Here is a 27263-nt window from a genome sequence, read left to right as displayed (position 1 = left end):
TGCACTGCTGCTCCTCCTACTCTCCCCCAAATGCACTGGGATGGGGGTGGTAGAAGGATGATTTGCATTTAGTAGGAGGAGCAGCTGTGCAGAAGGCTGGAAGGATGGAGTTCCGATCTCAGCTGAGACCGAGAACAAGGGGAAACAATTTGGTTGGGGAAACTGGCACAAACTGGCTGCCTGCTCTCTCACCCACATCTAATTTCTCAGGGGAGGGCAATTGCCATGTTACCCCCCCCCCCCGGATCTGCCCCGCCTTACGTTGACCTGTTGAGCTAGTGCTCCTGAGAAGAAAGAGTTAATTTCCCACTCTTTTCAGGAATATTACCTCCCCTTTCAGGTCATACCATATAAATAGGGTCTCAGTGCCCAGAAAAGGTTCCAGATCTACTGTCAATATGTAGCCATTATGCTGCTGGCTTGCCCATTGTGGGAAGTTGGAACTGAGGCAGGGTTCCAAGAGGTCTGGATCTACACTACAACTTATGATGGACTGGATTATGTATTGCCTTTGCAGATGTATTGCTCCTATGAAGTATTGCCATGTTAAAGATTTAGCCATCAACCTAAGATGCAGTCACTTTATGGGGCACTAGGGAGCTTTGTACAGGAATGTATGCTGAAGATGTCTTAGAGAGATGAAGTAGCAAGGCCTCAGGAGAACAAGCATTGAGTTATCTGTTTTCAACAGCAACATACATCGTATTGTCTCTTGGAGTGAAGTGACAGAACTGCTGAGTTGGTGGAGAACGGTACATGTTCCACGGTATCAGCTCAGAAATACTGCACACCTAGAGAAGGAGGTTTTTTTCTAACATAAGTTGTGTCTAAAGTGCTTTGTGTCAACAGTATGAGAAGTTTGGTCAGGGATTACATGTTACAGGCATTAGTGAATGCAGTTCCACAATGCCAATACTAGGGTGCCTTAAGCCTTGCTTACACGTTCATCTAGCTAATTTTCAAATGCTAAGTACCAGATTGGTTGTTCATTTGTGATTTGGTCCTCCAGTTGGGCAGTTATTGGAGGCAAATCACACAGAACCGGATGTGCAGGCATGTATATGCAAACTCGGCTACACAGGAAAGGGTGGCAATAGGGTACAGCAAGGAGAAATAGTCCACAGGGCAGCAATATGGCACAGCAAGGGGAAATAAGGGGTGGAAGGGTTCAAAAATCCATGCTGCAGAAATATGACCTGTCCTGGGTAGTGGGTGTGGTGGTCTTGATGTCAGGGGGCCTAAGCACGGCACTCCATGGAGGACACTGGGCACACAGAAGAGAGTGCAAACAAGGCAATCCATACAGGATTCTGGGCACACAGCAGAGAGTGCAGACAGGGCAATCGATACAGGTGTCTGGGTACACAGCAGAGAGGGAAGACAGGGCAATCGTGGAGGACTCTGGACACCACACAGAGGGCTGGCAGGGCAGTCCACGGAGGACTTTAGACACACAGCAGAGAGAGTAGGCAGGGCATTTAGTGGAGGACTCTGGGCACACACCAGTCTTGGGTCCCCATAGGTTCTGGCAGCAAGTGGCTCCTGCAGAAAAGGGTCTTCATAGTGGGGAAAAAGGAGAGTTACAGTGTCTGGAAAGCAGTACAGGCAATACAAAACTACAATGCACAGCAGTTCCAGTGTGCAGAAAGTAGCATAGAGTCCATACTGAACTATTAGTCTGAGCAGTTCTAAGCATCATCTATTCTTTTAATGAGACCTACAGCCATAAATTCCTCTGTGTCCATCACTGGAGTAAATTCAGAAAATATCTGACACTTTTTTCAGCATAGGAATATTATATTGTCATTCAGATTCAGCAGGAACCTCAGCCCCCAAATTGTTGTTTACTTTCTATGCTACCTGCTGAGAGGAGCCTAATCTTCTACCTCTTGTGTGGGCAAAAGAGCTCACAATTCATTTATGCATGTAAGCTGACTTGTCTACACCTCTGGATTAGTGATTGTTGCTTTCGCAAATATTCCTCTCCCAAAAATGTTTAGGCAATGATAAACACAAGTTCTCAAGTTTCCAGTATATATTTAAAATATACTTCGATCTTAGATCTCATTTCCATTTTTAAAAAAAACAGAGGACCTTCATAATTATTCCCCTCTGCAAAGGGGGTGTGTAAATCTAGGCTTTAGGTTATTACTCCAGGATCTAGAATGACCCTGCTCTCTAAAGCCAGTTTCATCTAGGACCTTTCTGACACCATAAAAAGTGTAATGGTTAATACCCCAATATCCCTGGGCAGCACAGTGAAACACAAGAGCCCAGGCTTGAACACTCCTCAATTACAACACACTCCCTTGTCTAAAGATCCTCAGTCTTTTTGTCCTCTCCACTAGTGATGGCCGAACGGTTCGCCCGGCGGTCGTTTCGCGGCGAATTTCCGACTTTCGCCGTCCGCGGGTTCGAACGCCTTTTTCCGTCGTTCGCCCCGGCGGACTTACGTGTTTAATGTATACAAGAACTTTAACCTTTCGTGACACGTTTATCATGTGTTACAGGACAACCAATTGAGACATGACAGCTCATGGACACTTGGACATTCCCCCTAACCTATAAATACACCCGATCCGGTGGCCATTTTACATTCTTTCTTCTGTCACTGTAGGGAAAGGATCCTGTGTGGAGTAGGGACAGAGAAAACGCTAGCTATTTGGTACACAAAAGTTCTTTTCAGGACTGGTATAGGTGTTAGGTCAGCAGCCTGAGTTTCTTTTGTCAGTTTAGATAAAGGGACAGAGCGCTGTATGCTGCTATTTTAGGGACAGCTCAGCCAGATTAGTCTTTCTTCATCATCATCATCATCATCATCATTAGCTGTTACTATCAGGTCCACAAAAGAGCTGTTCCAGCTAATCGTTCCAGCCTACTCTTTTTTGCCAATTTGTATAGGGACAGGCAGGAAGCAGTGTGTCAGGCAGTGAGGATAATTTTAAAGACTTGCTGTTACTATTAGTTCCACAAAGGTTCTTTTCAGGACTGGTATCAGTGGTACGGTAATAGGCTTGTACACGTATAATATTCTTTCTTCCAAATATAGAAAGAATATTATACTTGACTGCTGCCCTTCTGCTGCAGTCTGCTAATCATTCACAACTCACTTGTTCCACAAAGCTCTTTATCAGGACTGGTAACTTGGTCTGTCTAGGGTGCTACGGTACATAGGCTTGGGTGCGGTACAGTCTGCTGTTCTGTAAGGACCGCTATCGGTCCACAATACATAGGGTTGCCGTGCACTACTGCTGACCGCTGCCCTATACTGCAGCAGTCCTTCATTGGTATAGGGACTGACGTACAGTCTGCTAATCACTAACACACAACCTGCTTGGTCCACAAAAGTTCTTATAAGGACTGGTAACTTGGTATAGGGTGCTACGGTACATAGGCCTGAGTGCAGTACAGTCTGCTGTTCTGTAAGGACCGCTATCGGTCCACAATACATAGGGTTGCCGTGCACTACTGCTGACCGCTGCCCTATACTGCAGCAGTCCTTCAGCGGTATAGGGACTGACGCACAGTCTGCTAAACACTAACACACAACCTGCTTGGTCCACAAAAGTTTTTATAAGGACTGGTAACTTGGTATAGGGTGCTACGGTACATAGGCCTGAGTGCAGTACAGTCTGCTGTTCTGTAAGGACCGCTATCGGTCCACAATACATAGGGTTGCCGTGCACTACTGCTGACCGCTGCCCTATACTGCAGCAGTCCTTCATTGGTATAGGGACTGACGTACAGTCTGCTAATCACTAACACACAACCTGCTTGTTCCACAAAAGTTCTTATAAGGACTGGTAACTTGGTATAGGGTGCTACGGTACATAGGCTTGAGTGCGGTACAGTCTGCTGTTCTGTAAGGACCGCTATCGGTCCACAATAGATAGGGTTGACGTGCACCACTGCTGACCGCTGCCCTATACTGCAGCAGTCCTTCAGCGGTATAGGGACTGACGCACAGTCTGCTAAACACTAACACACAACCTGCTTGGTCCACAAAAGTTTTTATAAGGACTGGTAACTTGGTATAGGGTGCTACGGTACATAGGCCTGAGTGCGTTACAGTCTGCTGTTCTGTAAGGACCGCTATCGGTCCACAATACATAGGGTTGCCGTGCACTACTGCTGACCGCTGCCCTATACTGCAGCAGTCCTTCATTGGTATAGGGACTGACGTACAGTCTGCTAATCACTAACACACAACCTGCTTGGTCCACAAAAGTTCTTATAAGGACTGGTAACTTGGTATAGGGTGCTACGGTACATAGGCCTGAGTGCGTTACAGTCTGCTGTTCTGTAAGGACCGCTATCGGTCCACAATACATAGGGTTGCCGTGCACTACTGCTGACCGCTGCCCTATACTGCAGCAGTCCTTCAGCGGTATAGGGACTGACGCACAGTCTGCTAAACACTAACACACAACCTGCTTGGTCCACAAAAGTTTTTATAAGGACTGGTAACTTGGTATAGGGTGCTACGGTACATAGGCCTGAGTGCAGTACAGTCTGCTGTTCTGTAAGGACCGCTATCGGTCCACAATACATAGGGTTGCCGTGCACTACTGCTGACCGCTGCCCTATACTGCAGCAGTCCTTCATTGGTATAGGGACTGACGTACAGTCTGCTAATCACTAACACACAACCTGCTTGGTCCACAAAAGTTCTTATAAGGACTGGTAACTTGGTATAGGGTGCTACGGTACATAGGCCTGAGTGCGTTACAGTCTGCTGTTCTGTAAGGACCGCTATCGGTCCACAATACATAGGGTTGCCGTGCACTACTGCTGACCGCTGCCCTATACTGCAGCAGTCCTTCATTGGTATAGGGACTGACGTACAGTCTGCTAATCACTAACACACAACCTGCTTGTTCCACAAAAGTTCTTATAAGGACTGGTAACTTGGTATAGGGTGCTACGGTACATAGGCCTGAGTGCGTTACAGTCTGCTGTTCTGTAAGGACCGCTATCGGTCCACAATACATAGGGTTGCCGTGCACTACTGCTGACCGCTGCCCTATACTGCAGCAGTCCTTCATTGGTATAGGGACTGACGTACAGTCTGCTAATCACTAACACACAACCTGCTTGGTCCACAAAAGTTCTTATAAGGACTGGTAACTTGGTATAGGGTGCTACGGTACATAGGCCTGAGTGCAGTACAGTCTGCTGTTCTGTAAGGACCGCTATCGGTCCACAATACATAGGGTTGCCGTGCACTACTGCTGACCGCTGCCCTATACTGCAGCAGTCCTTCAGCGGTATAGGGACTGACGCACAGTCTGCTAAACACTAACACACAACCTGCTTGGTCCACAAAAGTTTTTATAAGGACTGGTAACTTGGTATAGGGTGCTACGGTACATAGGCCTGAGTGCAGTACAGTCTGCTGTTCTGTAAGGACCGCTATCGGTCCACAATACATAGGGTTGCCGTGCACTACTGCTGACCGCTGCCCTATACTGCAGCAGTCCTTCATTGGTATAGGGACTGACGTACAGTCTGCTAATCACTAACACACAACCTGCTTGTTCCACAAAAGTTCTTATAAGGACTGGTAACTTGGTATAGGGTGCTACGGTACATAGGCTTGAGTGCGGTACAGTCTGCTGTTCTGTAAGGACCGCTATCGGTCCACAATAGATAGGGTTGACGTGCACCACTGCTGACCGCTGCCCTATACTGCAGCAGTCCTTCAGCGGTATAGGGACTGACGCACAGTCTGCTAAACACTAACACACAACCTGCTTGGTCCACAAAAGTTTTTATAAGGACTGGTAACTTGGTATAGGGTGCTACGGTACATAGGCCTGAGTGCGTTACAGTCTGCTGTTCTGTAAGGACCGCTATCGGTCCACAATACATAGGGTTGCCGTGCACTACTGCTGACCGCTGCCCTATACTGCAGCAGTCCTTCATTGGTATAGGGACTGACGTACAGTCTGCTAATCACTAACACACAACCTGCTTGGTCCACAAAAGTTCTTATAAGGACTGGTAACTTGGTATAGGGTGCTACGGTACATAGGCCTGAGTGCGTTACAGTCTGCTGTTCTGTAAGGACCGCTATCGGTCCACAATACATAGGGTTGCCGTGCACTACTGCTGACCGCTGCCCTATACTGCAGCAGTCCTTCAGCGGTATAGGGACTGACGCACAGTCTGCTAAACACTAACACACAACCTGCTTGGTCCACAAAAGTTCTTATAAGGACTGGTAACTTGGTATAGGGTGCTACGGTACATAGGCTTGAGTGCGGTACAGTCTGCTGTTCTGTAAGGACCGCTATCGGTCCACAATAGATAGGGTTGACGTGCACCACTGCTGACCGCTGCCCTATACTGCAGCAGTCCTTCAGCGGTATAGGGACTGACGTACAGTCTGCTAAACACTAATACACAACCTGCTTGGTCCACAAAAGTTCTTATAAGGACTGGTAACTTGGTATAGGGTGCTACGGTACATAGGCTTGAGTGCGGTACAGTCTGCTGTTCTGTAAGGACCGCTATAGGTCCACAATAGATAGGGTTGACGTGCACCACTGCTGACCGCTCACCTATACTGCAGCAGTCCTTCAGCGGTATAGGGACTAAGAGTTTTGTCACAGGGTCATTTAAAAAATGACATGCAGAGGAAGAGGCAGGCCCTTCCGCAGGGGTGGTAGGGGTAGGGCAGGAGCAACAGGCTTGAGCCAAAGTGGGAAGTTGCAGAAGGTGCGTTCAATTACTTTAAAGGATGCACCAGACTTGGTTGAGTGGCTCGCTCAGCCTTACTCTTCTGCACCCTCCTCATCCTCTCGATCTGCACCCTCTTCTTCACTCTCTGCTATGTGCACCCCCAAAGACACTACCACCAACAACACGACCACCACCACCACCACCACATACCTTCCGCTTGAGTCACTGGAATTATTTTCCGATCCATATCAAGAGGACATTTCTGATGCGCAGCCACTCTTGGTATTGGATCAGGAAGAGGAGGTAGCAACAAGCGCTACTCAGCAGTCTGACGCCAGTACCCAGATCAGCCCAAGGAGGAGGTTGGTCCCCGGTGTTGCTGCCTACTCTACTTATAGCGGTGGGGAAGGTGACGTTGATGATGACGTGTCTAGTGATGTCACGTGGGTGCCCACAAGAGAGGAAGAGGAGGGGAGTTCAGAGGGAGATATGGACCAGCAGATAGGGAGGAGAAGCAGCAATGACTTACATTGCACAGCAGGGACAAAGCAGACTGCAAATGTATCAGGAGCGAGTCATCGACCATGTACGGTCACATCTGGCGCTCCCAGGACACCGGCACATGGCTCCGCAGTGTGGGCTTTTTTTAACGTGTCCGCTGCTGACAATAGCGTTGCCATCTGCAATCTTTGCAGTCAACGCGTTAGTCGCGGTAAGCCCAATACTCACCTAGGGACGACCGCCTTAAGAAGGCACATGAGCAGCCATCACCGAGCCCAGTGGGAGCAACGGAACACACAAAGCCACACTGCAGGCTCTCACCGTCCAGCCTCGTCTTCTACTTCTCCTTCTCCTCTCTCCTCACAATTGTCCTCCACTCCACCTTCCATCACGCCAAGCTCACATTTTTCTGCAAAAAGGCAGGCTTCCGTGGGCCTAATGTTTGAGCGTAAAAAAATGATGACGCCGGATAACCCTCTTGCCCAACGGTTGGCGGCTGGCTTGTCAGAACTCATAGCCCGCCAACTACTGCCATATAAACTGGTGGACTCGGAGGCCTTTCGCAAATTTGTGGCCATTGGAACACCACAATGGAAGGTCCCAGGAAGGAAGTATTTCTCAGAGAAGGGCATCCCAGAGCTATATGGCCATGTTCAGCGGCAAGTGAATGTATCTCTGGCACACAGTGTCGGTGCCAAGATACATCTGACCACAGACACGTGGTCTAGCAAACACGGGCAGGGAAGGTATATCAGTTTTACTGCCCACTGGGTGAACCTTCTGACGGCCGTCAAGCATGTAACCCGTGGCACCCGTGTAGATTTGGTTTTACCGCCACGGATTGCATGCAGGCCTGACTCTTCTTCTCCTCCTCCTACTCCATCCTCCTCCCTCTCCTCCTCAGCTGCCTCCTCCTTTTCCGCTGCTAGCGTCTCTTCCACTGCACCGCCCAAGCTCCCCAGAACCTATTCCACATGCCAGGTGAGACGTTGCCATGCCGTGCTGCGTCTGTTGTGCCTGGAAGCAAAGAGCCACACTGGCCCGGCACTCCTTTCAGCTTTGCGTTCACAGGCAGATGAGTGGCTAACACCGCTCAATTTGACAGTTGGTAAAGTGGTGTGTGACAACGGTGCCAATCTGCTTAGCGCATTGAAACAGGGCAAAATCACGCACGTGCCGTGCATGGCACACGTCTTAAACTTGGTCGTGCAGCGATTCCTTGTCAAATACCCTGGGGTCCAGGACATCTTGCGGCAGGCAAGGAAAATCTCGGCCCATTTCAGAAGATCTTACACGGCCATGGCTCGCCTTGCTGACATTCAGCGGCGACACCATCTGCCGGTCAGACGTCTTATTTGCGATTGCCCGACGCGATGGAACTCAACCTTCTATATGCTTGATAGGCTGCTCCAGCAGAAACGTGCAGTTAACGTCTACCTGTATGAACTCTGCGAAAGAAACGGTTCTGGGGAGCTGGGTTTTTTTTCACCGCGCCAGTGGCTGCTCATGCGCGACACATGCAGACTTCTGCGGCCATTTGAGGAGATCACCAAACTGGTCAGTCGCAGCCATGGCGCCATCAGTGACATGGTACCTTATGCCTTCTTTCTGGAGCGTGCATTGCGTCGTGTCATTGATCAGGCTGTGGAGGAGCAGGAGCGGGAAGATGAGGAAGTCGCAATGCTGGATGAATTCCCAGGGGGGGCTACTCTATCTGAGACAAGTCAACAACAGGAGTCTGATGAGGAGTCAGAGGAGGATGGTGCCGGGGCGGATGAGCAGGAGCAAGAAGAGCATGCTTTAAACCTTTCTGGGATCCCTGTTGTGCGAGGATGGGGAGAGGAGAATGAAGAGGACGACATTATCCTGGATGATGAGCAGGAGCCAGGCCACCACACCGCTTCCACTTTAGTGCAAATGGGGGCCTTCATGCTCCAGTGTTTTAATAGGGACCCCCGTATAAAAAGCATGAGGGTCAAGGACCAGTACTGGGTGGCAACGTACTTAGACCCCCGGTACAAACACAAAATGGCGGAAATGTTACCGCCGTCGCAGAGGGCTGTCAGAATGCAGCACTTCCAGGCCTTGCTTCGAGAAATGCTGCATTCTGCTTTTGCGTGCGCTGGCAGAGGAGCAATTCCCACTCCCAGAGAAGGATTTGCGGGTACCAATCCAACAGCGCCTGCAAGAAGAGGCCGGTTTGAAGATGTGTTGGTGACTTCGGATATGAGGTCATTCTTTCAGCCGACCCATCGACAGGTGTCATCCGGATCCAGCATCAGGGAACGCCTAGACCGTCAGGTGTCCGACTACATTGGGTTAACGGCCGATGTGGACGCTCTGAGGAGTGATGAACCCCTAGACTACTGGGTGGGCAGGCTTGACCTCTGGCCAGAGCTTGCCCAATTTGCAATCGAACTGTTGGCTTGCCCCTCATCCAGTGTCCTGTCCGAAAGGACGTTCAGCGCAGCAGGGGGGATTGTGACCGATAAGCGTACTCGCCTAGCTCACCACAGTGTTAACTACCTCACATTTCTAAAAATGAATGAGGCATGGATCTCGGAGGAATTCAACACATGTGATCAGTAGACCATGTATATGTCTATAAACAATTTTTGGAATCAAGCACACAGACCTTCTTAATTCATTTGGCTCACTTCCCTGACCCAAAAAAGCACACCGTACTATATGCCCCTACCCTCCTCTTTGAAGAGGTTGAGCGGTGTCATATTTCTACTGGGGCTGCTTATTATGAGGGGTTCCCACCATCCCTGTGCTGTGCTGACTTCCTCCTGGGTGTTCTTATTATGAGGGGCTCCCACCATCCCTGTGCTGTGCTGACTTCCTCCTGGGGGTTCTTATTATGAGGGGATCACACCATCCCTGTGCTGTGCTGACTTCCTCCTGGGGCTGCTTACGGTGCTGCTGTCAGCGCTGTATGTCACGGAGCTGCTGTCAGCGCTGTATGTCACGGAGCTGCTGTCAGCGCTGTATGTCACGGAGCTGCTGTCAGCGCTGTATGTCACGGAGCTGCTGTCAGCGCTGTATGTCACGGAGCTGCTGTCAGCGCTGTATGTCACGGAGCTGCTGTCAGCGCTGTATGTCACGGAGCTGCTGTCAGCGCTGTATGTCACGGAGCTGCTGTCAGCGCTGTATGTCACGGAGCTGCTGTCAGCGCTGTATGTCACGGAGCTGCTGTCAGCGCTGTATGTCACGGTGCTGCTGTCAGCGCTGTATGTCACGGAGCTGCTGTCAGCGCTGTATGTCACGGAGCTGCTGTCAGTGCTGTATGTCACGGAGCTGCTGTCAGCGCTGTATGTCACGGAGCTGCTGTCAGCGCTGTATGTCACGGAGCTGCTGTCAGCGCTGTATGTCACGGTGCTGCTGTCAGCGCTGTATGTCACGGAGCTGCTGTCAGCGCTGTATGTCACGGAGCTGCTGTCAGCGCTGTATGTCACGGAGCTGCTGTCAGCGCTGTATGTCACGGAGCTGCTGTCAGCGCTGTATGTCACGGAGCTGCTGTCAGCGCTGTATGTCACGGTGCTGATGTCAGTGCTCTGTATTACGGTGCTGCTGTCAGTGCTCTGTATCTCCTGCACCCTCTTGTTTGCCTACCCTGGTCCCTGACCTTCCCTCTCCTCCATTGCCTTCATTAGCTCCATAGTCCTGAATTGTCAGAACAATTTCCCAAATAAAAAAAAAATGCTTGTAGTTATCGATCCCAAATTCACCTCATACATGTATTATGCTATTGTCCAGGTGGTGGGACTACGTGCTACCCCCTAATAATTACCCCGTGGCCGCAAATTCGACCTAAAGGTTTGCGAAATTCGCCTCCCATTGAAGTCAATGGAGCCCGCGGCGAACGGTCGTTTTCGCGAACGTTTGTGTCCGTTCGCGTTTCGCGTTCGCGAAACGTCCCGTCGGAAGTTCGTCCATCACTACTCTCCACACATAAGATAACCAGTGCTGGAAGAAGAGTAATTTGATTACATGAAAAAGAACAGTATAGACTGCTACCTTGTCTCAGTTTAAGTAAAACCACAATTCTGTTTTCAGATCCAGATGAATTCTACCTTCATTAAGGCTCAGATCATAATATTGCGATGCAGTTTTATTTTGATTATCAGTGCGATTATTGTGACTTTGATGATAATTTTGATGTGTTTGGAAATTTTCTGGAGCCAAATCACACTGAAATTGTACCAAAATAGCACGGGAAACTTTTGCAAAATAACACCACCATGAGTTGCATTGATGTAAATGGGCACCATTGAAAATAATGTGACTTCCCTTGTCATGTGATTCTGTGCAATTCAAGTTCCATCAGAAATTGTACCAGTGTGAACCAGTACTTACATACATGGCGGGTGGATGAATAGTTATTAGCTTTTCCTCCACATGACTACACAGGAGCAGCACTCACATAATGATGCAACAGACTAAGGAGGGAGCTTTGAAACAAGTGATAGTGCACTGTATGCTCAAATGGATGTAGTGAGACCAACCAAACTACTTCTAGCAAAGGTGCTATATATATTCAAAGAAAAAAAATCTTTACATAGTGAGTTCATACAAAGTTCTCCAAGAGGTGAACTCCATATAATTGTACCCACTCTGAGTAACCTTCAAAATCAAACAAATAAATAGTGTACCTGCCCCTTTAAACACTCTGGTGAGTACCTATTAACCAAAAGTGAAAAATAAAAGTAAGGTGTTGCACATTTAACAAACCATTGTGTACTATTTAGATTAGTACATGCTATAGTAAGTCCATATAAAATTGTGTCCCCACTCCATCAAAAAAAGCTCTCCCAATTTCAGGGAGTGGACTGCTGCGGACTGGGATGAACGCCTGAAGTCCGAGCTCCGTTCCACGGCCTGGATAGAAGCAACCTGCGACAACTTACCCCCCACTTCTCTCACATAATCAGAGTGGGGAAGCTCAGAGGACAGCTCCAAATGCCAAAGGCCTAAACTCACCTTTTAAATGCAATTTCGTTTGGAAAGAAGCCTTAGTTCAACATGCAGATGTCCTTTGCGTACAAGAGTCCCACGTCTGAAAACTTAAACAACCCTTATGTAACCATAAACGATATCCTCACTGCTTTTTGAATCAGACCAAAAGACATGGCTGCAGTAATCCATGTCCTTAGTCTGCTTGTCATCAGCAAATTGTTTGTGGGCTTTCTTGTGCATTATCTTTAGACGAGGCTTCCTTCTGGGACTACAGCCATGCAGACCAATTTGATGCAGTGTGCGGAGTATGGCCTGAGCACTGACAGGCTTACCCCCTACCCCTTCAACCTCTGCAGCAATGCTGGCAGCACTCATACGTCTATTGTGTTGTATTGAAATCTCTGGATATGATGCTGAGCACGTGCACTCAACTTCCTTGGTCGACCATGAAGAGACCTGTTCTGAGTGGAATCTGTCCTGTTAAACTGCTGTATGGTCTTGGCCACCCTGCTGCATCTCAGATTCAGGGTCTTGGCAATCTTCTTATAGCCTAGGCCATCTTTATGTAGAGCAACAATTCCTTTTTTTCAGATCCTCCGAGAGTTATTTGCCATGAGGTGCCATGCTGAACTTCCAGTGACCAGTATGAGAGAGTGAGAGCGATAACACCAAATTTAACACACCTGCCCTTGTAACACTAACGAGTCACATGACACCGGGGAGGTATTTGTTGCCAGCAGTTTAGGCATTAAGGGCTGTGTGTTGAGTTATTTTGAGGGGACAGCAAATAGTATTGAGTGTACATCTGTTATACAAGCTGTACACTCAATACTTGACATTGTAACAAAGTGTTGTCACATGAAAAGATAGAATACAATATTTACAAAAATGTGAGGGGCATACTCATTTTTGTGAGATACTGTATCTACAAAACCCTTTGCCATAACCTGGGGAAAATGGATCGCTAACCACAAAAGCATGCCCTTGTGTTAAATAACACATATTGAACCTACCCCCCCAAGCTATTACCAAAAGGTGACATATTGTTCCTCTATTAGCTTCCCAAATCGGCCCAATTTCTCACCCTCTCCCACTCAGGTAGTTTTACAATCCCAGACCCTCCAATCCGACTACCCCCATAAGGATCCCATGCGGTACTCAAAATCTCTCATAATATCAAAAAATCTCTTCTTTGTTACCCTTTGTAGACCTTCACTTTTTAACTTACTCAACATAATGCTATTTTCTATCTATATGCATACTTGATTTATGTTGGTTTAACATCAAGTCTTTAAACATTTTGAAAAGCAATCTTTTATTATTTTCTTTTTTTCTTTTTCATGTATGTACATCAAGCCAGGGTATGCCCAATTGGCGCTGTTTTGTAATAAAACCTATTTTTTAAATAAAATAAAAAACTTTAACTAAAAAAATAAATAAAAAATAAATAAAAAGCTCTCCCAATTTCAGCAATCCTCTTAGCTCCTTTAGATTAGATTAAATATCACTACATATGTGAAGAGTGCAAACTCACCAGATGTTTTTTGACTCCTGTTTAGAGGAAGGTCAAATGCACTTTGTGGGTCTATACCACATGAATTTTTCAATTGGGGAGGATTGGAGGTATTCCCAGAGAGCAACAAGCCTAAGCAATTGGACAATCCATGGGGGTATAGACCCACCTTCCTATAAAAAGGGGTCAAAAACTTTTGGTCAATTTGCTCTCTTCACAAATGTAATGATATCTTCCTATCTGCATTCACAGTGAAAGAGGCATAAAGAGAATTATTGAAATTGGGAAAACTTTTTTTGATGGTGTGGAGACACAAATTTAAATGGACTCACTATAGCATGGACTAATTGTAATAGTGCAGGATGCTTTGTTAAATGTCCAGTGCCTTACTTTTATCTTGCATTTTTTTTCTCACGTGGTGCTCTGATTTGAAAAGCTAAGCAAATATACTTTGGAAATTGACAATTCACTGTACTAAATGAACATCCTTGACTTCTTTAGGAAATTAACCCTACCATCACATCACGTATAACAATAGGAGTGTAATGTTCAGCTTTTTCATATTTATTGCAGATGACTTGCAATAAGAGCTAATAATTTTACACTTTCCCATAGCAAACTCCGTTATGGAGAAAAACAGGCTGTTGTTAGCTTAGAAGTTGGATAATTGCCCAATATGTAGAGGGTTAAAATTCCCGATTTGCAATACATAATGACATTCAGTACTAGGACTACTGTGGGATGAATGTGAGTGTAATATGACTACGATGTGCATTAGTCAAGAAGGTGTATACTATAATATATACAGTAAATAATGTATTTTTTTTCAAAAATATCTCTTAAAGAAAGAGTTAATATCAATTTCGCTGAGCCATATACTCCATCAATAATGTTTAACATGCAAAGTGAACATAAACTTATCACCTGAATTCTTCAACAGTGAAACATCAAAGCACAATACACTGGATGAAGACAGCTATTCTCGTCTCATTCTGCTGTAAAACTTCACACCCTGTCTCTTTATTGATTTTCCTGAATGCTTTGTGTATAATACAAATCCCACCACATCTGCTTACAGAACGTTCATACATACATCACTCCTTTAAAAAAAAAAAAAACACAATTTTTTAATGCATACAAGCTAGTTTATACAAAAAAAGCCCATTAACCTTTTCACTGATATGGACATATTAAATATATCATGGCTGTCATTTTCCTAGACAGCCTTGGATGGATTTATTATTTTTTAACAGTGGGAGAGTTGTTTTTGAACCCATATAAAACAGAAGCAAAATTACAGATGTGTTAGATACAGGAGTGGAAGAAAATACACATATTTCTTCCTGCAGTAAGGTAACCTGGATGTACAGTGGTCACAATAAATGTGTCCCTGAGTCAGGAGATGGTTGACATTATTTTCTCTACCTCATATGTAGTACACAAGAATTGTTGCTAGTATCATAAAAGACCCAGGGCATTCTTGGGCACCTAGAATGAAACATTGTGTTTGACATTGTGCTTTTGACTCATTTGAAAATTCACTACATTATCTACCTAACATAATTCTAGTTAACTAAGAGAATAATTACCAGTCTCTAGTGGAGGATGGAATAGATGTGCCAGATACAAAAAGAAAAAAAACATCTCATAACGAAAATTCTGTAAAGATTAAAGTGTATTTGTCCACAGAATAATTCTAATAACAGCATAAATTACAACAAAGAAGGCCCAGAGCACTCAATAGAAGACCTGAGGCATGTGCTCTATGTGCCAGGGTCTAGCAGCTACACTGGGGGTCTTTTTTGGCCCCAAGTTCTAAATAATTCAAGCCTGTTTCCACTTATGGGCTAGCAGAGAGGTGCACGAATGACATTGGTGGAATCACTCCCCAATAGTAAAAGGATGATATGATTGTCATCTGATTACTCCATGGACCTTCAAAAAAACATAATGCCGTAAACAGTCACCCTACACTGTTTCCAAGGGTGTATATGCACCTCCTTGTGACAGTGGAGTTAAATAAAAATAAAAAAAATTAAATTAAAAGAAAAAATAAAATGATTTAAAATTAAATTAAAAATCATACACATTTAGGTTATATGCAAACACATAACATGCACATAAACATAACTAAGACCCAGAGATTTACATAAGGGGATTTATTTAGGGATATATTTTTAGTTTGATTTAGAACAAGTTAAGTGAAAAACTTTTAATGTAATCGACAAGTTTGCTTGTGTTAATTGTTCATTGTTATGCAGTCACGCATGCTTTTTACGGTAAGTCTAGATGTATCTATAATTTAGTGACAAGCACAGATACATCTTTTACATTTAATTTTGATTATGGAGATTACTTTAACAAGTTAATGATTTTATTTTATTTTATTATTATTATTATTATTATTATTATTATTTTTTTTATAAAATAGAGTTTTCAAAATAAAGTTAAATCTTTTTTTATGATCTATTCTCATAATCTGTTCTGCCTCTGCGACAGGGTGCAAAGGGAAATCTCCTGCATGGGACACATACAGAAAAAAAAATCATTCTATATTTTATCTGAAGCTGAAAAAACCCTATAAACTTTTAATGCTAATTCATAGGGTATGTGGAATATTGCAAACAAAATATATTTTTTTCTGAGTTTTGTGCGATTAAATGTTAAATAGTTGCAATTAGGATTATTTTTTCAATAAACAATTAGCATTTTTTTTAAACAGGATAAGATAGATCTCAAGCACACTAAAATTACTAAGAGTTTTGACCACCAAATTAATTTATAAAAAGAACAGGCAGCTTAGATATGGAATCAATCTTCCTCTTTTCTACAACTACTCTTTAGGTAGTAAATAAGTATATATTTCTCTCTAGAATCTCCATATTAAGAATACATAATTGTCCCTTTAAGGGATGGGCAGGAACACATCACTTTCATTTCATAAAGCTTAACGATAGATTAGAAAGTGGCAGATCTTTTATTGTGCCATGCATGGAGGCTGATTTACTAAATGAGTTGAGAATCTTCACTTGAAGAGGATTTTCTTGGATTTCCAAACTGAATTTATTGAGTAAAGATCTTCAATTCATTTAGTAAATCAGCCTCTCTCTCGTAGTTGTCTGGGCTGGATGACAAACACCCACCCCCTTATTCAGAAATTGCAGTTGAACTTTTAATTTTCTGTTTACTACTAAGTATAGACAATCTAGCCTCTGGTTGCACATTTTTCTTCCTCTGCAATATTCATTTTGAAAAGGTATGCTTATTAGAACAACACAGGTAAATATTTTTATCCAAACTGAACTAAAATAAAGCTCCAATTAAAATTAAAAAAATGAACATTAAAGTCTTTAATGCCACTATGAAAAAAAAACATAAAATTATACTTTATTTTTTCCCCTGTCTTTCTTATGTCAATGCTGTACTATTCTCTGAATGCTTTGTAAAAATTACTTGTGTCAGTTAAGAATGCCATAAGTTATATATTTTACTTTCTCTTAAATGAAATAACACTTTCTTTAAAACTTCACATTTTTTCCTTTTGGCTCTTTGTGCCTGAAACTGTTTCTTTGTCAGTGATAATTTAATATACCATTCTCTATGCAGCCCCGGCTACATTGAATACATTGTCTTGTTTTAGACATCTGCATGAATACCAAGGAGATTTATTTCCAGCATAACCATGAAATGGTGGCAGTATAATATATGGTACACTTGTCTAAAGAACAAAAACACTGTACCTGATTTCTGATTCTGTGTTTTTTTTTTTTTTTTTTAGGTATGGAGAGAGAGAGACGAGTGTAAAAAAAAGAAATTAAATTTAGGTGGTGAAATTTCAATAGATTTTTTTTTTCTGCCTTTAAAAGATCACATTCATTTAGGTGTAGAAAGGTAGGAAAATGTGTAGCACACAAAGAAATGAAACAGTTGTAAAATAAAAAAAGACACCTGAAATGGAATGGGCATTACAAAATGAAACCCAAAATTATAGTTCAGAATGCCCGTTGCTTTTTAAAGTAAAGCAGTCATAAACTATGATTCTGTGATCAAAATAATTATGTCCATATGAAGTAAAAGCTAAAAAAAAAAAAAAATGAACGTCTTGGTGTAAATTATTGGACTCAGTATAGTGTTACTCCCTTTATTCACTAGTCTCTGATTGCTAATTTTATCTGGCCAGCAATAGGAGATTGTAAAAGGTCAAGTTTATCAAAGTGTAAATCAATTTTTGTACCTTATTTCCCCCTCAGTTTTTTTCTTAAGATTTTTAGCTATGTTTCAGTAGTTGTGGGCTTTATATTTTGCAGACATTACTGTGAAATGAATTTGCCAATGCAGACATTACAGATTTAATTATCTCCAGTAGATGTTCTATTTATCACCTAAGAAATGTAGCAGTGGTGAAACTAATATCTGTTAATGTCCGAATATTGTACACCTTAAATATCAGAATCCTTTGTTACTGCTGATTAACATTTTTTTTTTACGTATTTGGGATAATAACAATAGGGTAAATTGTTGGTAAATTGCAAAATGTGTTCCTTCAAATCTTATTGAACATTTGTACAAAATACACATGCTTGAAAGGCATTATAAATAATACCTCTTTAGCCAATCACATTTAATGTTTTTTTTCCCTTGAATTCTTCAAATTTGGCAAGAAGAATACTAACCTGTATAAACGAAAGTCATGTAAAATGGGCAATTTGGTAATGCATCAACACGCCCACATTTGTTGTAACAACTGTGTTAATAATAACTTCTATAAATCAGCAGTGTTCTCTTTTTGATCATGGACTTTACCATGAGTACATCACATACAACACTTGGGTCATTTACTTACTGCTCTCAGACATGGGGGGTTATTTACTAAAGGAAAATCCACTTTGCACGGCAAGTGCACTTGAAAGTGCAGTGAAAGTACACTTGGAAGTAAAGTCGCTGTAGATCCGAGGGGGACATACAAGGAAAATAAAAGACAGCGTTTTAGCTTGCACACGATTGGATGATAAAATCAGCAAAGCTTCCCCTCATTTCAGATCTACCCCTTAGATTTAGAGCGACTGCACTTCCAAGTGTACTTTCAATGTACTTTCAAGTGCACTTGCAGTGTAAAGTGGATTTTCCTTTCGTAAATAACCCCCATGGTGTTGTATTTCTACGCAAAATTGTTCTGTGGAAACCAAGCCTCATTTTATTTTGCCCATAGGGCTTGGCTCTTCAACTTTCTACCTATTGCTTGGCAACCACAACTGGTTGGGACATGGAGACAGTATTATCTGTGGGCACTGTGGGCAAATGGAAGAGAGAATATTTTTTTAAATCTCAACAAAGTCTGATGCGGTGAGTTTGATGGGTTGTTCCTTTGGCATTAAACAGGTTCCATAAAGCATATTATTCAAATAGTTGTGTTAGGGTAGCAGAGATACAATCAGAATGTAATGTCTGTGGCCTATTTAGATTTACTCACAATTATGTTGTATAAGGTCATACTTAAAAAATCTTATCTGTCGGTAAACAGTCGGGCAGGGCCTCACTCTACTTATTTGGTGGAAAGTCTAAAGGTGATTGTAAAATCACTAAAGTGAATTTTGTCTTTCTTCCTAATGGACAGTTCTGCAGGATGAGATGTATCTGTTTTGTTTGCAGAATATGGAAGTGCAAAATAGCAGTGTGAACAGCCCTGAAACAAATTTACTATAAGACTGCGGCTTAATTCATGATTCCTTTTTCTCAGCTGTTTAAAAAACAGCAATACCCTAATATAAAGCATTCATTGACCTCTTCCTCTGTTTTGTTTTCTCCAGCCAAAACTCCCTCTGCAGTTTTGGTTAGAATAGAGAAGAGTTAGCACCTCTGTTGAATTCTAAATGCTGTCTCCATTTTGGAGATTTACCTAATTTCTTATACTATCTGAATAATCACCAGAAGTAGAAATTTACTCAAGTGGGACACGGACAGCAATAATGCATATGTTGTCTTATGATGAGTTGCAATGCCTTCAACAGCTTGTTAAATATTAATGGCAGAGGTGTTGTATATTGGTCAGTAGCAAGCTTGTGGCCAAGATTAGCTTTTTTTGTATTTTAACCTAAACCTAAAATCAAGGACATGTGGCAAGTAGATTGCAACCCTGCTGTTCTGCCAGGTCCTAACCCCACCTGCCACCTCTCAAACCTCAGACCAGAGTGGCAGTAGGCATTGCAGACCTAACGCAAGTCTAATGCCCCGTACACACGAGCGGACTTTTCGACATCCAAACTCCGACGGACCGAGTCCGTCAGACTATCCGATCGTGTGTGGGCTGCAATGGACTTTTGATTCGCCAAAGTCTGACGGACTTTAGAAATGAAGCATGCTTCAAATTTTCCCGACGGAACTCCGCCGGACCCAGTTCTGATGTAGAAGTCCGCTCGTCTGTATGCTGTTCCGACAGTCCTAAAACGACGCATGCTCTGAAGCAAGTACGAGACGGAAGTGCTCGGTCTTGTAAAACTCCAGTTCGTATTGGAAGTAGCACATTCGTCATGCTGCAAATTCTGTGCTCGTTTAAATGTATAGCGCATCTTCTTTATAATGCTAGAAGAACGAAGTCTTTATTTATAATGCTAGAAGAACGAAGTTGCTTTGCTGCTCATATTCACTCACAGAGTTCTCACCAAACACATTTCTGTTTTATTTCTCCTCATCTCATGGATGATCTTGTTTTTATTTTAAAGCCCCATCTCAATATATTTTTTTTTATTTTTTTTTTGTTTTTTTTTTTTTGATTACTTTTTTTCCTCCATATTTTTGGTAGAATTCTTTACCATTTTTTTTATTGTGATCTCCATATTTAATTATTCTGTCAAGTAAAAAAAAAAAATTGGTAACTTGACTGAATAATTAAATATGGAGATCACAAGAAAAAAAATGTTCAAGAATTCCCAAAAAAATCTTGATGAAAAAATTACTCCAAAAAAAAAAAAATAAATAAATAAAAAATGGTGTTGACTAATTTTTGGCCTCCATATTTTTGGTAGAATTCTTTACCATTTTTTTTATTGTGATCTCCATATTTAATTATTCTGTCAAGTAAAAAAAAAAAAAAAAAAAAATTGGTAACTTGACCGAATAATTAAATATGGAGATCACAAGAAAAAAAATGTTCAAGAATTCCCAAAAAAATCTTGATGAAAAAATTACTCCAAAAAAAAACAAAAAAATAAATAAAAAATGGTAATTTGGTTTAGGGTATCCCCGCGCTGTCGTCAAGGGCCTAAACTATTTAAAAGGATAGGTTGCAGCAAACTACCGACAGGGGTATGAACCCTAACCCCCAGATAATAAAAGTGAAAATCAAACAGATGGTGTTGCGCTACCTGAACTAGATATAAATATAAATATAAAGAGCCTAGTACTGGAAAAATTAAAATCTAGCTATAAATCAACTAGCCTATCTAAAATAGAAATTAAGGTGTCTTGTGCTAGTGTATTCTAAAACTTGAATTCCAGAAATCATGTGTTTATATATCAACATAAGTAACTAAGTAAAAGGAAAAAATATTCCATAAAGTGCAAATGTTAAAACGTGCAATTCATAGTGCATGAAAAAATGATAAAATACAGTCTTTAGTGAAATTAAATAAAGTGCCAGTGATAGTTAGTTCCGTAATCTTCTTAAAAAATAAAAAAGTTATTAAATATGTATATAAGACAGTCTATATAAAAGCTGAAATAGGTGCTCAGTGACTTGTTCAGTGCTTCTCAAAAAGAAAAACAGGTGCCAGCAATCGTGTTGTAATTTCTGTGTCTCCAGTATACACGGCACACTAGGTGAAATGGCCCCTTACCTTACTGCTGTAAGGTAAACAGCAAATCAAGCAGCAAAAACAAGGGTCCAGGGATTCTATCCCAATTCCTAGCAGGTGGATATTGGTCCCCTCAGGTAGGTATTTTTCCTCTCAGATAGTTTCCATATAGATCTTTGGCTTCAGTATAGCTCCCAGAGGTCTCATAGGAAAGATAGAGGTACACTCGGATGGTGAAGTACGTTCGTAAAATTTATTGTAACGATATATAAAAAGAGGTACTCACAAACATACGATAAAATACAGCATTAAAAACGGACGAGCAATCCGCTCGTGTATGCGAACGTCACTTCCGGTATCCTCGTTCCGACGCGTATCGTCACTGGTCACGTGACTTCATCAGGGAATGGTTCCATTCCCTGATGAAGTCACGTGACCAGTGACGATACGCGTCGGAACGAGGATACCGGAAGTGACGTTCGCATACACGAGCGGATTGCTCGTCCGTTTTTAATGCTGTATTTTATCGTATGTTTGTGAGTACCTCTTTTTATATATCGTTACAATAAATTTTACGAACGTACTTCACCATCCGAGTGTACCTCTATCTTTCCTATGAGACCTCTGGGAGCTATACTGAAGCCAAAGATCTATATGGAAACTATCTGAGAGGAAAAATACCTACCTGAGGGGACCAATATCCACCTGCTAGGAATTGGGATAGAATCCCTGGACCCTTGTTTTTGCTGCTTGATTTGCTGTTTACCTTACAGCAGTAAGGTAAGGGGCCATTTCACCTAGTGTGCCGTGTATACTGGAGACACAGAAATTACAACACGATTGCTGGCACCTGTTTTTCTTTTTGAGAAGCACTGAACAAGTCACTGAGCACCTATTTCAGCTTTTATATAGACTGTCTTATATACATATTTAATAACTTTTTTATTTTTTAAGAAGATTACGGAACTAACTATCACTGGCACTTTATTTAATTTCACTAAAGACTGTATTTTATCATTTTTTCATGCACTATGAATTGCACGTTTTAACATTTGCACTTTATGGAATATTTTTTCCTTTTACTTAGTTACTTATGTTGATATATAAACACATGATTTCTGGAATTCAAGTTTTAGAATACACTAGCACAAGACACCTTAATTTCTATTTTAGATAGGCTAGTTGATTTATAGCTAGATTTTAATTTTTCCAGTACTAGGCTCTTTATATTTATATTTATATCTAGTTCAGGTAGCGCAACACCATCTGTTTGATTTTCACTTTTAAATAAAAAATGGTGTTGACTAATTTTTGGCCTCCATATTTTTGGTAGAATTCTTTACCATTTTTTTTATTGTGATCTCCATATTTAATTATTCTGTCAAGTAAAAAAAAAAAAAAAAAAAATTGGTAACTTGACCGAATAATTAAATATGGAGATCACAAGAAAAAAAATGTTCAAGAATTCCCAAAAAAATCTTGATGAAAAAATTACTCCAAAAAAAAATAAATAAATAAATAAAAAATGGTGTTGACTAATTTTTGGCCTCCATATTTTTGGTAGAATTCTTTACCATTTTTTTTATTGTGATCTCCATATTTAATTATTCTGTCAAGTAAAAAAAAAAAAAAAAAATTGGTAACTTGACCGAATAATTAAATATGGAGATCACAAGAAAAAAAATGTTCAAGAATTCCCAAAAAAATCTTGATGAAAAAATTACTCCAAAAAAAAAAAAATAAATAAATAAAAAATGGTGTTGACTAATTTTTGGCCTCCATATTTTTGGTAGAATGCTTTACCATTTTTTTTATTGTGATCTCCATATTTAATTGTTCCGTCAAGTTAACACCAAAAACTTTTTTTATTTTTTTTTCATTACCACAATAACCTTTTTATTTTTATTCTGGTGACAAGTTACCACAATAACATTTTTATTTTGTTTATAACCTCAAGGAGGTTAGTGTCCCTTGTTAATTTCACATTGTCTTTTATAGAAAGGTATTTGACCAAAAAACACATAGGCAATTATATTTTCAAAAAAAAATATCCATTTATTCTGGTTCAACAAACAAAAAAATGAAGGCAACACTGGAGAAATTTGTGACATTTGTGTAGCGTTTTGGCCCCAGGGCAAACGTGAAACTCTGTGTAAAAGAAAATTCAAATATTACGAAATCCAATATGGTCCCAGAATCCCAGACATCAAGAGCAGCATCAGATGGTATATATGTCCCCAGGCTGTGGTACAACAGGCTGTGTCTTTTTGGTCGGACCAGAGTGAAGCCAGGTCATCACCTTCTTCTCTTCGCTCCACCCTTCACTGCACCCTTCCCTGCAGACTTCCCTGTAGCCTTCCTGGGAGGCTGTGTCTCCGGTGGTGTACTCGTGGCAGGAGGAGGAGGAGGAGGAGGAGGAACAGGAGGAACTTGCTCCACAATATTGCTGTTGGCCGATAATTCTCCACTCAGCCCCTTCTGTAACGCCAAGAAAATGAGCCTTTCACAGTGGAGACGTTGGCCCATCTCTAATTGGTGGAGACGGCTGGCGATGTAGCAGCCATAGGCCTCTTCTGCGTCAGGGGGGCTGTTTAAGACATTAGTAGCCTCTCTAATTAGGCGCAGGGATTCCTCCTGTGCTAGCGTATTTTTTTTTGCCCTTTTTGATGGAAGACGGAGGGGAGGCACTTGTGATGTTGTCATGCTTCTACTAGGCCCGGCCACCTCCTGGCTGACAGAGGGCACGGCCTCCTCCTGCCTGCCACTTTCCCCACCTTCCTCCTGGCTGAGCTCCTCCTGTGTATAAAAAAGGGACATTGTTTTAGTTTTTTGTTCATCAATCCTAAACATTTTTCAGCTCCTGACTTCAAAATTCTGTTAATACATATAAAAGAGTATCATTATGACACCACTATTTCTTGTTTCTGCTGGTGACAAACATTTGTGGCCACTACTGTAAATTGATATGTCCAAATTTTAACTATTTTTTAACATCAATAATAGCGTACAAATTCGAATAACATCTAGTTAACATCATTAATATTATGAATATCACTATTTTTGCTCAAAAAATACCTGGCTCCAGCTGGGTGCATCCGCTTCTTCCAGGATGGAAGGCTCATCAGCCTCTGCTGAGGTGGAGGGAATGCTGCAGGGAAGGGTGGAGGGAAGGGTGGAGGGAAGAGTAGAAAGCGACTCCCTGGGTTTACACCGGTCGTCCAGGAACCGTAGCTTTTCAAAGTACCACAGCCTGGGTACATACACATCACCTGGTGCTGCTCCTGATGTTTTGGATTGTTCGATTTTCCTCTTTTCCTTTCGGTACATGTTTTGCAATATTTGAATTTTCTTCTCCACAAAGTCCACGTCTGCCTCTGGGATCCAAGTCTGCACAAATGTCAAAAATCTCTCCAGTGTTGCCCTCCTTACTGGTTTATTAAAATAATCCTTGTGCTTGGCATGCCACAGATTTGACATCTCCTTATATTTGTCGATAAACAGACTTAAAAATTCCGGATCCCTGAATTTTTGATTCATTTTTCTGAAAGACAATACACAAGCCAAAAAACATAATGTTAGCTCAGACTCTCCTAATCTTAGCCCAAGATAGACTCCAGGATCTGCCACTTATTTGGGGAAATGGTTTAAACTTACCTTCGTTTTGCTTGCTCCCAACTTCTGTTCCTATTTTCGCAAACGAACATACGACATGTGATTTTTGTCGTTATATACAGTGCGTACGCGTAGAACTACGCCTGCGTTGCCCGCCCCTGACGTTCTTTTAGTCAAGTTCTTGTTTTCCCGCCCTTTCTGCGCACTTACCGTACGTACGACATGTGATTTTTGTCGTTATATACAGTGCGTACGCGTAGAACTACGCCTGCGTTGCCCGCCCCTGACGTTCTTTTAGTCAAGTTCATGTTTTCCCGCCCTTTCTGCGCACTTAACGTACGTACGACATGTGCATTTTGGCGTAAGATCCAGTGCGTACGCGTAGAACTACGCCTGCGTTGCCCGCCCCTGACGTTCTTTTAGTCAAGTTCTTGTTTTCCCGCCCTTTCTGCGCACTTACCGTACGTACGACGTGTGATTTTGTCGTAAGATCCAGTGCGTACGCGTAGAACTACGCCTGCGTTGCCCGCCCCTGACGTTCTTTTAGTCAAGTTCTTGTTTTCCCGCCCTTTCTGCGCACTTACCGTACGTACGACGTGTGATTTTGTCGTAAGATCCAGTGCGTACGCGTAGAACTACGCCTGCGTTGCCCGCCCCTGACGTTCTTTTAGTCAAGTTCTTGTTTTCCCGCCCTTTCTGCGCACTTACCGTACGTACGACGTGTGATTTTGTCGTAAGATCCAGTGCGTACGCGTAGAACTACGCCTGCGTTGCCCGCCCCTGACGTTCTTTTAGTCAAGTTCTTGTTTTCCCGCCCTTTCTGCGCACTTACCGTACGTACGACGTGTGATTTTGTCGTAAGATCCAGTGCGTACGCGTAGAACTACGCCTGCGTTGCCCGCCCATGACGTTCTTTTACAAGAATATTTCCCGCCCCCTTTTCTCTACGGTGCGCAGTAGGAGAGACATGGCGGAAACACAACAGGTGCTTGATCTTAACGACTCCAGTAGTCACGAATCCCCGGAGCCACAAACGTCCCGATCCGGAAAGAGGAGATTTAAGGCCTCAAATATGGCATTTCAAGAGATGGTGGAGATGGTGGCAATCTTGCGAAGTAAGGATTATGATGGCAAGTATGGACCATACACCCATCCGAACTTGCGCAAGGCCAGAATCATGGCCAAAGTAGTTAAGACCCTGCATAATCGTTTTGGGGTACGACGGTCAAAAGACCAATTGAGGAAACGGTGGTCCGACCTGAAATTGAGGGAGCCGGATCAATACAGAAGGATCAAGAAAGTTCTGAAAAAAAGTAAGTACTTGTCGTGTGTTCCTATTTTATGATTATTGCATACAGATCCATATGCTTTACCTTTGTACAATGTAAAAAATTGCTGCTTTCATGTTGTATACAGTAAAAGAATCGTATCGTTTTAACAAACCCTCGTAAATTGTTCGTGGCAAACCTCGTTTATGATACAGGGTTTGAACAGCATTTTTTGGCTGTGTAATTTTTAGGACACAACAAATGATTAGGACATTGTGGTTTAGATGTGTTTCAAAATACAATGACTAGAAAAGAACATTCAGTGTAATTGAAGGAGAGGACACTTGGCAGCTGGGTAAAAACACATCTGCACTCATGAGCAAAGGTGTGGGACACCAGAGAACATTTATTAGGGTAAACCACACGCCACACGGGGTTCCCTGGTATACTTGGGGGGGGGGGGGGTTGGGCATGTGTGAACCTTGGCACAAAAAGCAAATTATTTGATTTTTGGGCAAAGTGAATTGATTTATCATGTCTTCACATTTTGCATCTCTTCATAAACCGACAATTGTACAACACTTCTAATCAAGGTTTCATCTTCCTAGTTCTGGCCTTAAATATCTGTGTGCTAAAGTATACCTTTTTGTTTGTTAATTTCTCATAGGGCAGAAAAGCCTCACAAAGCAGGATCCCAGGGACCGCCACCCTTGCCAGCAGGAATGTGAGGTTAGCCCCATCCCCCCCGTGGATGTGCATGTGGAGGAAGGAGAGGTGGAAGAAGGAGAGGAGATGGGCACCCCACCAGGTGAGTGTCTGACACCACAGCTTCAGGTAATCGATGTATACCTGCATATTTCCAAACACATGTTTTTACATCTATTTTAGGTGATGTTGTGGTTGTGGAAAGCGACACATTTCCAAGCACCAGTGCCC

At 42.4% G+C, this 27263-nt stretch overlaps 1 protein-coding gene across 1 annotated transcript; it reads right to left on the bottom strand.

Annotated features, from left to right (window-relative positions):
- Positions 1–23562: 23562 nt before the first annotated feature.
- On the bottom strand, positions 23563–25290 carry LOC143942118 (uncharacterized). The gene is made up of 2 exons (XM_077463402.1): positions 24523–25290; positions 23563–24243 (listed from the first exon to the last, which is right to left on the bottom strand). The coding sequence occupies exons 1-2, from the start codon at positions 24982–24984 to the stop codon at positions 23743–23745; spliced, it is 963 nt and encodes a 320-aa protein (XP_077319528.1). The 5' UTR covers positions 24985–25290; the 3' UTR covers positions 23563–23742.
- Positions 25291–27263: the final 1973 nt, after the last annotated feature.

The sequence above is a fragment of the Lithobates pipiens genome, unplaced genomic scaffold (genome assembly GCF_037356315.1).
Source record: "Lithobates pipiens isolate NorthernLeopardFrog02 unplaced genomic scaffold, aLitPip1_a1.2 Scaffold_30, whole genome shotgun sequence".
Taxonomy (NCBI): domain Eukaryota; kingdom Metazoa; phylum Chordata; class Amphibia; order Anura; family Ranidae; genus Lithobates; species Lithobates pipiens.
The sequence above is the reverse complement of the archived record's forward strand: the minus strand, read 5'-3'. Positions and strand labels throughout refer to the sequence as shown.